We start from the raw sequence: 18,274 nt of genomic DNA on the forward strand, positions 1-18,274 counted from the left end.
ATGGGGTCGCTTTAATACAGACAGAGCTGCGGACATAACAAAGGAGATGGTACCAATACAGCTTACCCCTTTACAAGAATAAACCCTAGCAACAGCAACACATTTGTGTCCGTTAATGGTTTTGCTATCGCAGTGTATAGTAGTAGTAAATGCACAGCAATAAATTCATCGAACACACTCAATTACGGAGAATAAACCTCATCAAGCCTGCTTCATCTTCTGATAAACGCAACTGCTGGTTTTGCTGTACGCGGTGTACAAACCGTGTTCTTCTGGAATCGGCTGGGGCTGCCATTTTGGGCGTCACGCAGCTGCGTCACGCTACAGAAGAAAGTCTCATTGTACCGTTGGTGTACAAACGGCCTTATCTGCCTTTTGTGGTGTTCGCCCGCTTCCTGCCATTCCAGAGCTTTCAGTCCACAGCCGTATGCTCCGCATAAGGGAAGCACAAGGCATGGCAGCGGCGTTGCCATGGGGACTGATGAAGACGGGTCCCGTTGGCGCTCACAGCAATGGCAAGGGACGGACCTACCGACGGGTCCGGTGCCCGGCGCTCATGGCGGCGACGGCAGCCCGCCCCACCGCGCCCTGCCCTGCCCTGCCCTTCCCGCCCCGGGCCTCGCTTCGGCTGCCACCGACACCGCTCACCCGCTGGCGCGGCGGGGCAGGCCCGGGCGCCGGTGAGCCCTGCCTGCGGCCGCCGCCGCCGCGTGAGGCGCGGAGAGCCCCTCGCCGAGGGGCGCGGGCACGTGCTGCCGCGCCGGGGGCGGCCACCGGCCCCAAAGGGCTCCGCGCCGGCCCCGCGACCCGGGAGCAGCGGGACAGAGGGCGGGCGGGGGGAGGCGGCAGGTGCCGCTGCCAGGGGCGGGCGGCGCGAAGCTGCCGCTTGGGGGGGGGTGGGGGGGGCGCTGGGGTGGTGCCGGCCGGAAGTGACGGGGCGGGGCCGGACTGATTCACCTGCTGGGCGGCGCGCGCGGGGCGGGGGAGGCGCCCGCCGGGAGTCGCGGGGACGGAGCCGCCGGTGCCGGGTGCCCGCCGCTCCCGCCGCGCCATGGAGCCGCCGGCGCCGCCGCTGCTGCCGCTGCTGGCCGTATCCCTCGTGCTGCTGTGCTCCGCAGGTGGGCGCCGGGCGCAGGTGGAGGGCGGGGGGGGCGGCGGCGGCGGCTCTGTCGGGGTGCGAAAAAGGGCGGTGGGGACGGGGGTGGGGGGGCCGCCGCCCGCCCCCCCCCCCTCGGTGACCGGGGGGCACCTGCCCCGCCACACCTCCGCCCGTGCGGCCGCCCCTGTGTCTGTGAGGCGGGGAGGTGGCCGGGCGGGGGGCTCCGTCTCCGCCAGCCCCTCTCTCGGGCGGGCGTCGCCGCCCGGTCCCTGCCCGGCTGCGGCTGCGGCCGGGTAGCGGCGCCCGAGGCGCGGTGCGCGGGCGGGCGCTGGCGGCGGGGCGGACCGGGGCTTTGTTCGCCGCCCGCCGGCGGGGCGGGCAGCACCGCTGCTGCAGCTTGTCTCTTCTCTCCTCCTCCCCCCCCCTCCCCCCCGCCCGCTTCCCTCCCTCCCGGGCAGCCCTCGGCGTGGCTGGGAGCGGCCCGCCCCGCGGCGGGCTCCGCGTGTCCCGCCTGGCGTGCCCTTGTCCTTGGGCGCCGGGGCCCGTGCACCGTCCCGCCTCTGGCAGCGCCCGCTCCCCGGGACGGTGGCCGGGGCGGCTGCCGCTGCGGGCGTGCGGCTGGGCGAGGGCCACGCGTGGAAACCGAAGTGGAAAGAGCAAACCGAAAATCGGATTTAAACCCCAACTCTGCGCGTGTAATAACTCCTTGACATCTGGATCCGGCGTCAGGGTTGGCCCTTGTTCGGAGAGGGGGGAAGGGCCCGGGTGGCTTCCAGGGAGCCCTCGCAACCCGGTGGTCCCCGAGTCGATGGCCGTGACTGAGCTCTGAGGAGAAGATGGGAAAGAATGTGAGGGCGGGGGGAAAGGAAGTGAATTAAATGGATCTAAACTCGTTTGGTTTTCTTGCTGAGAGAAGACAAAGAAGTAGATAATCTCAAACAACAACAACAAAAAAACCCCACAAAAACAAACCAAATGTGCCTGGTCTACTAAAAAAATAGGCAAATGTTTTTTGTCTCAAACGTTAGGTGTTAGTAGGTTCCTGTAATGAACTCAGTTGGAGTGCTGCCATGTTAACATTCCCTAAATGTATCTTTAAAAAAAAAAAGTAAGTTTCCACTAAAGTTGACCCAAACTTTTGTGAAACTACAAAAGATGACAAAACACCTGTGGAGGTTCAGGTTCACAGTAACATGTGTAGCAGTGGTGTCAGGAGGCCAGTTTTTGTTTCCTGTTGAAATGTTAATGCCTTTGTTGATGTCACTGCTGTTTTGGGAAATTACTCATGGGATCAAAATTCTGTGCCTGCAATGGAAAGATGATGAACTCTGATCTCCTGCATGAAAGGATATCGGTAGTTCTGCATTAACTCTACTTCTCTAAGCAAAGTTAGGAACAGGGTAGATGCTGTGTAAGAACTATGAGTTACTAGTATTTAATTGACAGGGTTAGCGATTAAGATTGATATTGAAACACTTCATGTAGCTAAAGCTGCAAAAAAAGCTTGTTGTGAGTAGAATGAAATGTCCTGTGAATGAGCTGGATCATTACTAAGATATCAAAGGCTATGATCCTATAAAGCTGGGAGTATTTAATATACAAGGAAATGTAAAGCCAGAACAAAATTTTACACTTTAGCTCTACTGAAGTATACAGGTGTCCTCAGACTTCACTGTGAAATTGGATGACTTTGTAAATAAGGTAACATATTTGTGTTTTGGTTAGAAACGTCTTTGCAGGGTTATTTGGATGACCATACCCTGAAAGTCACATACGTTTCACAGTCCTCTGGAGGAAATAATTTAATAATCTATATAACCTAGGAGTTGATACATCCTCTGAGCTTGCTTGTGTTTTTTCCTGGATCAGATTGAGTTAACGTTTCTGGGTCCACATTCCAGATAGACATTACTTCCTTCACTGAGGGAACAGCTATCAGTAAGTTGCTGTTCTCCATATGGACCAAACTTACAGGAAGCTAATTTTTGTGCTGTTGGAAGTGGAGGATTGTCTAGGTGCTGAAGCCTTTACTTGGATTTGTGGTACTGGAATAATTTGTCATGTTATTTTAAGGCTTGCACTATGTGCAATTTTCACAGCTTTTTTTTTTTTTCCCCTGTAAGTCTCATTTTTCTGTTTCACTATTACTAAAAGTAGAGGATTCAAAATAACTGATTTTGTATAAACAGGGAGACTTATCTTGACTTACAAAATACACCTTCAGCAGGCAATGGGTCTATACCATTATGTGTTGAAATAGGAGAGTGCTTGGATTGAAGCTGTTTCTGAACCCTGCTCAGGGGTTTAATCCCTCTGTTAAGGTCAATTTCACAGTCATAAGTAACTGAATTGGGAACTTCCCTTTCCCTTGCAGGAAGGGAAGGGTTCATCCTTGAGCATTTCAGGGTGTTAGGGGAGAACAATTCTTTTCTGCTCTATCTTTGTAATTAGTAACTAATTCTAGAGACTGACTCGGTATTACATGGCTGTGCAACAGATAAATAACTTGTGGCAGTCTCTCCTTGAATTGGTGCTTCTGGGAGATGACCACAAAACAGGCTGGTGTAGTGAAATTCAGGCTTCTGCTGTCTTGAAGACTTCTGGTATGAATTTATGTTTGGATGGCTATTTCTGCACTCATAACAGATCTTCTAATTGTACTAATTCTTCTCTATCTAAAAATGCACTTCAAGTCTGTGGTGAGGAAGAACTTGATGGCCATTTGAAGGGTCTGTTGGTATGTATTGTAGTTGCCTATGATTAGTCATTTTAAGTAGTTGGGGATTCCCAGAATGCTCAAATTCTGTTTAACTTAAACGAATGTTGTGTAGCTGTTGTCAACAAGTCCTGGACTAGGGTAATGGAAACGATATACCTCTTCAGATCTTGAAACATTTTATTGAGATAACTGATATTAAACTGTTTTCCAAAGGGCGATACAGAATTCTGGTTTGAAGAGGAAAGCTCAGTCATGATGTTAAGTGCTGGCAGATCATTTTATTAAGTCTTATGGATGTGTAAAGTGGTGTGTGGGTTTTTTTGATTAATTCTAAGCTTTCCAGAATGTGTGGCCATCTGAAGAGCTAATAGAAAGAAAGTCTATTGTTTCTCATTGTCAGTGGCACTGAGCACATGTTTGCCTATGCTGTGACTTCAGGAGGACTGTGTACATATTGGTAACCATTTCCTGGATATACAGTGTTGGGGAAATCATCTCATCCCGTTTGGAGCAAATTCGAGTTCGAGTAGGGTTTCAGAAGACTGAGAATAAATACAGGTGCCTAACTTGTGATCCGGATTTAACAAATAAGATGGTGACCTACAGCTGTTAAACTCTTAAAAATGTGTAATGGCAGAACTTAAATTTTCAATAACTATGAGATGTTAGACAGATTAGTATCTATCTTTGTATAGGTATAACAAGTGATTACATATGTGGTGATCCATTTAGCCATCAGAAGATAAGTTACACAAAATAATAATGGTGTGCACATAAATACTCAAATTAAGCATTAGAGTTTGAGTAGAGTTTTAAGGTAAATAACTAGGCAGGAATTTCTTTAGTCTGTAGGGATATCTTTTATTGCTGCTTTTGTCGTGGTGTTTTTTTATTTTTTACAATAGTAGTGGGTAATTTTGTACTACATTGAAATTCTGCAATGTGTGATGCTTTATTAATAGAATATTAAGTTTTTAAATAAAAAATAAAGTTCAGGTAAGCTTTGAGAAAAGCCCTATCATTAAACTTGCAAAAGTATTTCCAGTAACACGCATGCAGGAGCAGAACCTAGTGCAGACATGGTAAGTCAGCATTTGGAGGCTAGTACACTTTGTCCAGTAATAAGGAACTTAAACCTGTTCATGTTTTTATGCATGCAACAGGATCTTACAGAAGCTTAAGTTAGAAATTTGACTACCACAGGAGTTAAATGATCATTCCTGTCCCAGTCTCTTAATTGCTAAACCTGTTAAGTTTCATCTGTTGGGGAGTAATTGTAACAAGTTGCAGAGTTCAAGTTCTTTGTAAGTGTCCACTGACATGAAAAGTTACCTGAAGTTCAGGGCTCCTTTCCTAGGTTACCTGGATCTTAGTGTTTCAAGAAGTATGAAAAACTTTAACCAGAGATGACTCAATCAACTAGTTACTGCTGTGACACTGTGAGATTTGAATTAGTAATTTTGCTTTAGCTAGTCTGTGTTTATCAGAAGGTATTTTACGCATTCAGAATGCTACTGCAGAGATTATTATAGCTTGTAATTTTGGTCTTCTCTGACTTCCACGCCCCCCCCCCCCCCCCCCTTGCTTTCCCTGTGTTGCATCAAATTTCAGCAGCCTGTTTTCACATCCAGTGCTTGTCATAGCCTCTTTGAAAACCAAGTCTGCTTAATATAGAGATGAAACTACCCGTCCTAAATGTATGGTTTAGCTTCTGTTGCTGCTTTACAAAACATACATTTTCATATGGGCACTTGTATGCTTTGCTACTGATTCCATTAGTATTTCAAGAAATTCCTTGTAAATATCTTCGAATCTGCCTCAGTACCAGGGCATTTTAAATCTAATTTGCTACAGTGCCTACAGAGATTTGTACAGACTAGGGAACTTGGTTTTGGAGCCAGTATTGTTTCATTGTACTTCCTAACTAATTTAATTGTTTGTGGCTTGCATATATTCGTAAGCTTTTAATGGCAGGGATTGCAACCTCTGGTTCATTTAATGGAGCTTTTAGATGCTGTGTGAAACATAAAGAGAAATTTCAACAGTTGTGTGGCTCACCAGCTTGTAAGAATGCCCCCCCGCCCCTTGTATCAATTTAGTTGCTCTTTTTTCTTTTTCCCATCCCCTCCCCTTTCTTTCGTTTTAGGGAATTCCTCTTTTTACAAGTTTGCATCTTTCAGGGTCTGGTTATAAGAAAAGCCACTTCAGCCTGTTACCATGGGAGTAAGTGGCAGTGAAGCTATAGTCCCGTGGTAACCTTTTTCAGTAGGAGCTTGAACATAAGCAGCCCCTGCAATCCTGGCTGGTCATTTCCTTTACTGCACTGATTGTGTGAGTGTGCGGTGAATGGGTCTGCGTTGAAGCTTCTTAAAACTTTCATTAATTTTTTTAACTGGTTAGATTGCATTATTTGAAACAAGAATGACTTTTTCCAACAACCTGTCCTGGTACAGGGCAGGAATGAGCGACAGGAAGGATGGCAGAAGAGCATCAGGAGGAAAACCCATTCTGCTTGATCTGTGTTCTCCCATAGGACAGAAATGTCTGTATAACCTTGGCCTGGGGGGAGCTTAGCTGGGGAATCTGACTACACACACCACTAAGTCAAACCATCGGTTGAATGGCTGGATGTTACCTCAAAGATTATTTTTGCATCCCATTTCATGCTGTACCTGGCATTCATTTGGCTCCATGGTGAGCCAGTTCAGGGAGTTACAAAGTCAGACAAATATTAAATTTTTGTAAGGTTAGTTTTCCACCTGTTCCTTTTCCTGATCCAACTCAATGAGATCGAGTCTGAGTTGTAAATCCAACTCAATGAGATCGAGTCTGAGTTGTAAATCCAACTCAATGAGATCGAGTCTGAGTTGTAAATCCAACTCAATGAGATCGAGTCTGAGTTGTAAATCCAACTCAATGAGATCGAGTCTGAGTTGTAAATCCAACTCAATGAGATCGAGTCTGAGTTGTAAATCCAACTCAATGAGATCGAGTCTGAGTTGTAACAAAAGAGAGTCAACTGGAACCTTGGACCCACAGGGCTGGAGTATATTACTATACTATATATATATTTTTTAAATGTCACCCACTTACTGGATCATATATTCAAAACTTGTGATGTGACAGAGAGGCAAGATTTGGAGCTTTACTGGCTGTGGGCTGGAGCCATCCACCAGTACTGTGATGTCCTTCAGCTACTGTTAAGAAGCATCTGAGGTATTTGATGGTCACAATTTTGGAGTTCCGCTTGCTGCTACAGTTTTTTCAATAGATATGTTTTTCATGCCCTATAGTGAAAACCTGCACTTAGTATGCTGAAAGATGAGTAATCAACAAGAAATATTTGGTATGCATAGAAGGAAGGATGAGAATTTCAAAAATTCACAACTCTAACTTGTGTGGAGTAAGTTTGTATAAAGAATTGAAATTTCATATGTTCACTGGTTCTGTGTTTTCAGTTCCTTTTAGATGTATTAACAGCATAAGCTACAAGGAATGCTTAATCTCAGTTGTTTTAAGGCATGTAAAAATAATGTGTGTGTGTATATATATTTTAAAGCCTCCCTAAATTTTTAAATGACTAGTTAACTTTGTGGCTATTTAGGGTGACTATTCTAATTCTTTGAGCTTATTCCTTTCTGGCTGTTTCTTACATGGGGAAGGGGCATGGAGGGAAGCAAGAGCAGGCACACAGCTACTGCTTTCTGTCATTGTGATGCTTCACTTTTTTATTTAAAAAAAAATAACAACAAAACAACCCCAAAACAAAAAACCCAACCCTGAATGAAATAATTTTCAATCTTAATGCAAAACTTGCATGTGGTAAGAAAAAGCATTGCTTGTTCAGTAGCTTGGAAGAGCCACAACCCCTTTACTCAAGTGAAAATAATATGGCTGCTCAGTTAAGTGTTTGATTGTACTTAACTCCCTGATGGATTGACTGACAGATGTGCCTAATACATTCACACTGCAAAAGGGCTGCTTAATTCAGTTTCCTTTTAAATGCCATCAAATTGGTAGGAAAAAACCCAATCATGTGACTTGATTGCTTAGTGACTGTATAAACCTTCAATGTCAGTTTGTAATGGGAAAATAACAGGGCTAAAAGCAAAAACAACCTGTGCAGTTGATGTAGACTTGGTAGAGGAGAAACAGGCTTTTGTGTAAGTCATGTCAGGATTTGGGTTCTGATTTTTTTTTTTCTTTTGCTGGAAAAAGTCTTTGTAAGGATTGGCCCTCATTTCATATTACATTTCTTAATACTATTTCTAGATGGTTCCTTAATGGCTCTTAAGTGCAGACTCCAAAGGTACAGTTTCACGTTACTCCTAGCGGTGTTACAGATGTGATGCAGTTACATCTGGTGTAACTTCATGTGTGTGTTGAGGTTGTTGCTACTTCCAGCGATGGTGTTGGGTTTCTTCTTCCCTCCCTTGTCAGAGTAGCATCATGCAGCTGCTGCGTGAGTCCATTCATTCTGATACTCCAAAAAAAGTTTTCTTCTGTACGTTGTTTTCCTATTGGGTGATTTCACCAATTCAAACCACATTGTGGCTGCGCAGTGCCGCTCGCTCTGAGAGCCGGCAGCAGTGTGGCAGGTGTAGGTGTAATGTGGAATTGCTCTCTGTGGGTAGGGCTCCTTGACAGTGCAAGCAAACTCTTGTCCAGGCAAGGTCAGCCTCACAGCTTTTCTGTCTCTGGCTTTGTGCTCCCGCCACATACCTTGTGTGTGGGGGACACGCGTCTGGAGAACCCCACCAGGAGAGAAAAAGCAAAACTTCCCATGCAGAGTCAGTTTTTAGGGAAGTCAGCTCTTCATTCTGGCTTTCTGCCTTTTTGTATAAAGTGTTGTACTGGCGTAAAGGGAGGTGACAGGATCAAACCTGAGGACAAGAAGGCAGGACCTCAGCGAGTCCAAAGTATTCTAGTTGTCATTCCCTTAATACTGCAGGTTGAATTAGGTCATGCCGGATCATTTAAATGTGACCAAGCATTAAAACTCAGAACTTGGTGATGTTCTGTAGATGTTGGGCTAAACAGTACTGCTGTGTTTAAAATTAATCTTAATCCCAATTTGTGTTACAATATCCCCTCCCCCTTTCTGTTGACCTCCTCCAAAAGCATATCCTTTTCTTCAGTAATGAGATACAAATGCTCCCTCTCTCAACTTGATAAGCACTAAGGTCATCAACTGCTGCAGTTGCTAGGATACTCGGCTGGTGACTTTGGGTTTAGCAACAAAAAAGCTTCAAGAATGTGCTGAACAAGTAAGGAGCACAAGGACAGTTGGAAGGTATGTTGGGTAGAATCTGAAGGCAAAGGAGATGTCAGGGAAAAAGCGAAAGTAGAGGGGGGAAAAGTAAAAGATCAATAAAGCTTTAGCCCATGATTTTTAGGTTTTCTTAGTTGCATAACTCTTCTGGTTGATCTCAGTGAATTGCAGTTGGGAATGAAATTAACCTCATGCTCTGTATTTGCAGTGGTATTTGCAGTGTTGGGGTCATTTGTGGTTCTGTTTATATGAGTCTTAAAGTTCAGAATTTTTTTATTAGATTGAGAGGATGAGTAACTTCTAACTCAGTTGTACAGTATGTTTTAAACTGGGGCATGGGTATGCAACACTACATGAATTAAAGCTAGGTATTTGATGCTGTCTGAGAACATCCAGACTGAAAGAGCATTTTTTTTTTTTTCCCCCTCTTTGAAGAAGTATGCTTAACCTGTTTCCTATTTAGGTTTTTTTCTTCTTGTGTGATTTGACAGAGGATATGTGGATTCAGGTAAACTCTGGTAGATACTCAATAACTTAATGGTTATTGTTGAATTGATGTATTTTGTCATATTTTTCAGGCTAGACCAATGCAGGATTGCTTCAGCTTTGGCTTCTGATCAAAGCAGATCACCTTAAGATTGTGTTTGTGGTATTCTGAAGGGTAATAGGTCTTTTTGAGCTGTTCTGCAGAAACTGTGAGCTTAGAGTGGCAAAACTTCCATTTTTGGAACTGATCAGACTTCAAAATGATGTTTCTTCTGTGAGTCTGAGGATAAGACAATAAAAAGGAATATAAAACTTTGTTAAAGAGGACTCCACTACAGTGGAAGCAGATGAAAAATGAAGAGTCAGAAATAGGCAGGGAGAAAGTAGATCCATGATCTGAAGAAGTAATGTCACACTGGTTACTTTAAGGGTAAATTTAACTGGGCAAAGTCTCCCAGTTGTATGTGCTTCAGAAAACTGGTGCTTCCCCCTCCATTTGCTCAGAGGAAGTGAAACCACTGTTTTGAGACCCAGCAGCAGCAACAGAGTTGACTATCCAGGTGGTAGAACTTTTCCAGACTTATTCTGACATGCATTTTTTTCCCTGTATTTTTCTTTAAGTGCTCCTGCTGTTTCATCAGCCTTCTCTTTGTAGCTTATGGTAGAACCTTTCTCCAAGCACATAAGTCTTTCAGCTGTACCACCTGTGGAAAAAGTGTCCTGAAAACCAGACCAGAGCTCTGGGAGTTTGGTCACTCAGCTTCATTGTGCTATTGGTAAGGCAGCAGAAATGAAATGTGAAAGAGAGGAAATTAAATCTTGTCTTGTTGTGGTTTAAGCCCAAAGGGCAACTGAGCACCATGCAGCCACTTGCTCACTCCTCCTCCCCAGTAGAATGGAGAAGAGAAAATATAACAAAAGGCTTGGGGATCAAGACAGCGACAGGGAGGGATGACTCACCAATTATGGTCATGGGCAAAAGACAGGCTCGTTTCGGGAAGAAAACAAATATAAATTTAGTTTGAACACCATTACCAGTTAATTTACCAATCAAATCAGAGTAGAACAGTGAGAAATACAACCATATCTTAAAAACACCTTCCCCCCACCCCTCCCTTCTTCCTGGGCTCAGCTTTGCTCCTGATTCCTCTACCTACTCCCTCCCAGTGGTGCAGGGGATGGGGGTTGCTGTCAGTTCATCACCTGTTATTTCTACTGCTCCTTCCTCCTCAGGGGAGGACTCCTCACACTCTTCCTCTGCTCCAGCATGGGGTCCCTCCCACAGGAGACAGTCCTCCATGAACTTCTCCAGTGTGAGTCCTTCCCACAGGCTGCAGCTCTTCATGAATTACCCAGCGTGGGTCCCTGCTGCAGGCTACAGTCCTTCAAGAACAGACGGCTCCAGCACGGGCTTCCCTCAGAGTCCCGGCCTTCTTTGGGTGCAGCCACCTGCTCTGGCGTGAAGTCCTCCACGGGCTGCAGGTGGGCATCTGCTCCACTGGAGACCTCTGTGGGCTGCAGGGGCACAGCCTGCCCTCTCACCACGGGCTGCAGGGGGACCTGTGTTCCGGTGCACCTCTCCCTCCTTCTCCTCCTTTCTTCCAGTGACCTCAGTGTTTGCATAGGTATTTCCCTCACAGCTCCTCCTCTTCTCAGGTTCCCCTTAAATATGTTATCACAGAGGCTTGGTCTTGGCCAGAGGTGGGTCTGACTTGGAGACAGGGGGGAAGGTTGGGGCAGCTTCTGTCATCTTCTCACAGGAGCCACCTGTGTAGCCCCTCCCCTGCTACCAAAACCCTGCCATACAAACTCAACACATGCCTCTACTAACACTAGGTGCCCGTATAAAACTCAAGTTCTTTTCTCCAGGAATTGCGTTGTGGATTTAGTTTCCTGAATTATGTTTAGTCTGGGACTAAATGAACTAGGAAGGAGGAGACTGAAGAAAGGACTGGGAGCCAATCTCTTGTTTACTTTCTTTGGGTCCATAAGCTATCTTTTCTGCATAGTAGAAGGGCTTCAGTAAGATCTGTGACTCTCGCTAGCTTAGAGAGCACTATGCTGGGAGGTATGAAATGCAGGTGTGAACATCTTTCGTATGAATGTTAAATCTCTGTCTTCAGGGATTAATCAGTGTTCTGCCTAGAGGATTTAGACTAGTATAGAGGTGCAAGTTTTTTTCTCTCTAACCTTTTTAGATTGGGCTTTTTTGAGGTTTAAGTAGAGGGATATGTAGTATGTTAATGTCAGTAGTTTTGGAAATGTTAGATTTAGAAGTGCTTGATGCTTTTGCTAAGATGGGTTTTTTCTTTTTACTACTTACTGTGAACTGTGCTTTTCTGTGAAATTTGTATTGCAGCATTGTATGATAACCACAGTTAGTATCAAGCATAGGAGAAATGTGTCTGTGGAGCATATAAAACATTAACTGTTTAACCCTTTTGATACTAGCAGGACAGTACTTTGTTAGGAAAAGCTTTGCAATTTGCCTTTATCAGCAGTGGATTATCCTAAACATCTGAATTCTCTGTAGAGTTCTACAGACTAAATACCAAACCTGCTCTTTGGATACATATCCACTATGGATTCAAGTGCAGTAGTGCTGTGCCATTTTTTCTTTTCTTGTTTTGTTCACTGCTGCATCGTTATCTAGCTTTTGGTAGTTCATTGTCACTTGCTTGCTTATTCCTTTCCCTCATCTCTCTTTATTACCTGAGGTGAGGTTGCTGTGAAGTTAACTGTTCTTCAGTACCTAGATGCCTGACTAAATTAATAGGACGTGTATTGAGCTAATATGTATTTTGGATTATGTCCTGAAACATTTGATGAGAATATCTGTGTACTTTGGCTGTAAAAGAGAATTTTTGAGTTTTATTCTCATGTCAAAAGCTCCCAGATCTGTTGAATCTACTTTCTAAAGGGGAGACAACTAATTTTTTTATCCTTCTATTAAACTTCTCCTTTTCTTCTTTATTGCCATTGTTCCTTTAATGTTTTCTAAGTTAAAGAAGGCTCTTTAGTAACCTTTCTTTGTGTTGCTCCATGTCATGTGTCCCATGGAAAACCAGTGAAGTTGAGAAAATAAGTATGACTAGAGCTGATTGAAAAACTGGAATTGACTTTTTTTCCCTTCACTTTCTGTCCCCCTAAGATGCTTAGCCTGAACTTCTGAAGCCTGATATAACTTCTGCAGAAACTGAAGTGGGGTTAACTGTGCCTTAATCTGCGTTAGACCTCATCAGGACCAGGGAGATGATGTTTCCAGGATCTTTTGTGGCATGGTGATACTTGCCAGAAGTTTATGGGTTTATGCGATGTGGAAAGTTGGATGCACCAAAGTTTCATAGCATTTCATAGCGGTTTTGGCCCAAGTTCTTGAAAGCTGTGACTGTAATGGGGCCTTGCTTTTGCTGTTGGAGGTAAGATGCTGGTAACTGTGAGAACCCATATCTGAAGCTAGGCTTTTTTGGCCTTTGGGGGTCTCACTGGTAAAGCTAGGATTCGGTTTGTGGTGCAGTTATGATAAACTGTGGCAAAACAGCATAAGGACACTGCAGCTTGTGGCTGTCTTGACTGTGCTGATGTGACTCAGCTCCTGGGTGCTGCAAAAATCACTAAAATGAGTAATGCCAAATATTCTTTCCCCTCTATTTTTGCAAAGGCAGCTTTTAATTCAGTTACTTCGTTAGCAGCACCCTACCTTGCAGAGGCTTGTTTTGGCATTACTTGAGGATACTGAAGTTTTGTGTAGTGAGGAAGCAGAAGATTGTGAGATGCTGGCTTTTTGTGGAGATTTCAGCCATGAAGGAAACTTATGTTTGTCTTTTGATTGTGCCAGTAAACACTGGGAAGTCTCCCTCTGTTCTCCAGGGCCTTATTTTAGAAATGTGGTTTTGAAATAAGACATTTTAGAACTTCTCTCTGAGTGGAGATGGGAAAGGGGAGAGTTGGGGAACTTTGATTTATAATATGGTTAGAGCTAGCTGAAAAAAAATTAGGACATTAACTGTGGATGAGAGGCATACGCAGAAGCAAAATGGGGATGGTGGGGAGTCAGTTCTTGAGACTGAAGTTTGTCACTGAAAAGATTTGATGACAGGTACATCTAAAATCTGTATTTGAAAGAAGAGTTTAAGCTGAAACTAATTTTTTTTTTAAGCTGAAGTTAATTTTATAGCTCGTATCTCTCAAAGCACTAACATGCATTTCTGGTTGTCATTGTTATTTACTACTTAAGGTGTCGTTCTGTGAGGAATAGCATTTATGTGTTTACAGCCATTCCCTGTTTACAAGCAGGTATTGGCAGACAAGAGGGTTTCTGGAGAGCCTGCTAATAAAGTTGAAGTACTGTGCAAATGCAGGTTGCAGAGGGGCGTACGGCTTAAAGTACAGCACCGTCTCTGAATTCAACTCCTACCCCATGTAGAAGCAGTCTGTGCTGCTTTCCAGTTGTGCTCCTTAGTGGCTGCCATTTCAGACATGGCTTTGAACCTGGTGGGAGTCCTGCCTTCGTGGAGTGTCTCCCCTACTCCTGCCCCTCGGTGTATGTCAGCTGCCATACTTTCTGCTGTTCCAGCTGAGTGTGTTCCTGCCCTGTGTATTACCCAGTTAGGGATACATCACACTTCTGTAATATAGCCCTATCTGATGCCAGAAATATTCACGCCAAGTTAAATTTACACTTAAATTTGTGTAAGCCAGCAATCTAGAATTTCAGTGTATCCTGAATTTGTAACTTTTTAAATTTAAATAAAAAGATACTAAATGCGTAATTAATCTAATGAAAATTTGCTTTCTGTCATTTATTAGTATAGATCACAGCTCTGCTAGGATTTGTGTTCAGATGAAGAAAGCTGCATTTTAATTTTTTTGTCTGCTTTCTGTGTTGAAGATTCTTATAATTCTTATGATTCTTAAAACAGTTTCCATCAAATTCTATCAAACATTTAACTTTCCCTAGATTATTCTTAAAATATTAATCATGTAGTTCGCTCGAGTGTGTTCCACTTCAGTGGTATTTGAAGGTATGTCCAGATATTCATAAGGAAATACAGTTTCTCTAAAGATGGTATACTGGTTTTCACCCCTTCAGAAATCATGCAAAAAGCTTGTTCGGTCATGCAGATATAGTTTGCAATGCTCTTTAAAGTTTCCCAGAGAAAGAGTATTTTATTCCACATTAAGAAACTTAAATCTGAATACTCAGAATCCAAAATGTGTATTGACCTCTTACCTTCTTCTGATATAAACTTTTATAAGGGATAATACTTACTATTCTGCATTGAGGAATGGTACTTGTCTCTTCTCACCCAGTCACAAAGGTTCGTTCTTCTATTTGCCACAAAGTATATGGCATGTATTCTCCTTGCAGAATATCTGGAGAACAATATATATCCATTTGGACCAATTGCACTTATATGTTGATTGTTTTCAGTTGTTTTTTGAGAATCTGTTGCATGGTTCTGAGTCTAAGCTTTGAAGTGACCTGTTTGCTGCAATTAAAAATTAGATATTTTAATACTAAGCATCTTTGAATAAGCGGCATAACTGACTTGAGGAATGCCTCATCTTTCTGGTGTGTTAAAACAAGTCTGAAAAAGGTCTGAAATTTTGTCCATGAAACCCTGCTAATCAAAACAAATACAGATCTTCGCTCAGCTTGATAAAATGTCTGCCTGTCATGTACTAGCAGTTAGATGCCACAGTTGATCCACTCATGTTTTGAGGAGCATTCTAGGGGAGTTAAAAGAAATTGAATCTTCCAGATTTGAGTGGAAACTGAAGGAGGTGAGGCTTGGGAAAGCTTGAAGAAGATGTCATCTTGTCACTATGCATCGGCTTCATGCGGATCTTTAATGCAGTTACAGAATTGTGTGTGTTGGACATGACCTCAGTCATCCAACTTTCTGCTCCAAGCAGAGTCAACACTGGTTTGGTCTTATCTGTCAGCTGCCACTAAATCACCTGTCCTGTTTTCCTTTTTGATTCTTTACTGCTCATGTACTAATAGAAGCTTTTCATGTTGCACTGAAGTCCCTTGTGGCTTTCAGTTTTGGTTGTGTACCTTGACTTTAGTAAGGCCTTTGACACCGTTTCCCACAGCATTCTCCTGGCGAAACTGGCTGCTCGCGGCTTGGATGGGCACACGCTTTGCTGGGTAAAAAACTGGCTGGATGGCCGGGCCCAAAGAGTTGTGGTGAACAGAGATAAATCCGGTTGGCGGCCGGTCACGAGTGGTGTCCCCCAGGGCTCAGTTTTGGGGCCATTCCTGTTTAATGTCCTTATTGATGACCTAGATGAGGGGATCGAGTGCACCCTCAGTAAGTTTGCAGATGACACCAAGTTGGGTGGGAGTGTTGATCTGCTCGAGGGTAGGGAGGCTCTGCAGAGAGATCTGGACAGGCTGGAGCGATGGGCTAAGGCCAACTGTAGGAGTTTCAATAAGGCCAAATGCCAGGTTCTGCACTTGGGCCACAACAACCCCCAGCAGCGCTACAGGCTTGGGGAGGAGTGGCTGGAGAGCTGCCAGTCAGAGAGGGACCTGGGGGTGTTGATTGATAGTCAGCTGAGCATGAGCCAGCGGTGTGCCCAGGTAGCCAAGAAGGCCAGTGGTATCCTGGCCTGTATCAGAAATAGCGTGGCCAGCAGGGACAGGGAAGTGATCTTACCCCTGTACTCAGCACTGGTGAGGCCGCACCTCAATTACTGGATTCAGTTTTGGGCCCCTCACTACAAAAAGGACATTGAATTACTTGAGCGTATCCAGAGAAGGGCAACGAAGCTGGTGAAGGGTCTGGAGCACATGTCGTACGAGGAGCGGCTGCGGGAACTGGGGTTGTTTAGTCTGGAGAAGAGGAGGCTGAGGGGAGACCTCATCGCCCTCTACATCTACCTGAAAGGAGGTTGCAGAGAGCGGGATGAGTCTCTTTAACCAAGTAATAAGCAATAGGACAAGAGGTAATGGCCTCCAGTTGCACCAGGGAAGGTTTAGACTGGATATTAGGAAGCATTTCTTTACAGAACGGGTTGTTAGGTGTTGGAATGGGCTGCCCAGGGAGGTGGTGGAGTCCCCATCCCTGGAGGTGTTTTAAGAGTCGGGTTGACATAGCTCTTAGGGATATGGTGTAGTTGGGAACTGTTAATGTTGGGTTGATGATTGGACTGGATGATCTTCAAGGTCTTTTCCGACCTAGACGATTCTGTGTTTTGACTTCCCTAGCAGGTACACTGCAGGCCTGGGCAATATTTCTGTATTCTTCCCTTTGTAGAGTGTTCCTGCTTTCTCCTCCTTAAGTCAACCTGCTGATTGATCTGCTTATTTTCCCAGGTGTTGGGATGTACTTTTCATGTGGTTAGAAGCAGTTATCCTTAAATACCCGTCAGCTTTCTTGAGCTCTTTTGCCTGTCAGAACTGGGTCCCACAGAATTCTACCTACTGAATAGGTCAGCCTGCCCTTCCAGTGGTGTGAGCTGTCCCACATGTGTCTCAGTTACTCTGGTGTCATATTTCTGTTTACAGGCACTTGAGGTCATTCCCCTTTCAACATGTTTTATCCTTGCCAAGGTATCTTCCTTCCATCAACCTGACCCATGTCCTTAACATGTCTAAATCTCTGTTTCCCTCCCTTAACTGCAAAATTCTATTGCCATTCCCTGATAGACATCTCATTTAAAGTGATTGTCACCAGATTTGATGAGGATGTTCCTAACCCACTTTGTCAAGTGGATCCCACCTCTAATTTGGCAGTCCTCATTTCTCAGGAGTACTTGTGCCCTTAAAAATTAAAACACTTCCTGCAGTGCCAGTCCTGCAGCGAGTTGCTAACTTGGCAGAATGTGTTGGAGGACCCTTGGCAATCTTTCTAATGTGTTGAATCTGGCCAAACCACCTTCACCAGCATATCTGGCAGCAGATGTGTGTGTCTCCTCTGCAGAAGGGAATCTCCAACAAGTATCACCTGCCACTCCCTCGTATTGATAATGCTTAGTTCAAACCCAGCTAGCTCTGCATCCTACCTTAATTGAGATGCTTGCTGCTTCTGCCTGTCATTCTAATGTTGACAAAAAAAAGTGGAAAATAGTTTCATATGCTTGTATTCTTAGTGTAAGAGACTGTGGAACGCTAGTATAATAAAAATGAGGTGTTGGGAGATGTGCAGGAAGAAAGGAATTGAGATTTATGAAAAATCTCTGAGATTTAGAAGGCTCAGACCAATGTTTGGGTACCTCTCATATCAGCTAACGTGTGCTGCAAACTTCATATGCAGGAATGATTGTTGAGGGCTATCCTGAGGTTCACATGTTTCCATCTTCCTTTGACATGTTTGTGCAGTCAGTGTGCATGAACATACTACTCGTACTTTAAATTTTTGTAACAATCTTCTATGTGGGATAAATTTCTGGTAAGTCACTTTAGGCTCTTGGGTTCTGCTTTTATTTGACTTATGGTTACTGTGTTGTTTCATATGTTTTGGATTAGAGAAATGAGTGCTGTAGTAGAAGCTGAGACTGAACTGTTTGCAATTTGTGGCTTTTAAAGCACTTTAAGCAAGCTGCCATGTGATAGGCAGGAGTGTTGGAGCCTAGTTTCCTAGGAGCGTGTCTCTGAAATGTGGTACTTCCAGCTTTTAACGTGATTTTTCTTCCTTATTCCCAGTGAGAACCCTCTCTGTGTTCTGCCATCTGAATGAGAAACAGT

General features: G+C 44.2%; 1 protein-coding gene across 2 annotated transcripts in view; it reads left to right on the forward strand.

Moving 5' to 3' along the window:
* Positions 1-969: 969 nt before the first annotated feature.
* The window catches only part of CXADR (CXADR cell adhesion molecule), a 38,024-nt gene continuing 20,719 nt past the window's right edge, over positions 970-18,274 (forward strand). Inside the window, exon 1 of one of the 2 annotated variants that reach the window (XM_074813808.1) lies at positions 970-1,118. In XM_074813808.1, coding sequence (XP_074669909.1) covers positions 1,052-1,118 — 67 coding nt within the window. In that variant the 5' untranslated portion in view covers positions 970-1,051. The remainder of the gene's footprint in view (positions 1,119-18,274) is intronic. The other variant, XM_074813817.1, reaches the window with a different exon arrangement.

The sequence above is a fragment of the Strix aluco genome, chromosome 2 (genome assembly GCF_031877795.1).
Source record: "Strix aluco isolate bStrAlu1 chromosome 2, bStrAlu1.hap1, whole genome shotgun sequence".
Classification (NCBI taxonomy): Eukaryota; Metazoa; Chordata; class Aves; order Strigiformes; family Strigidae; genus Strix; species Strix aluco.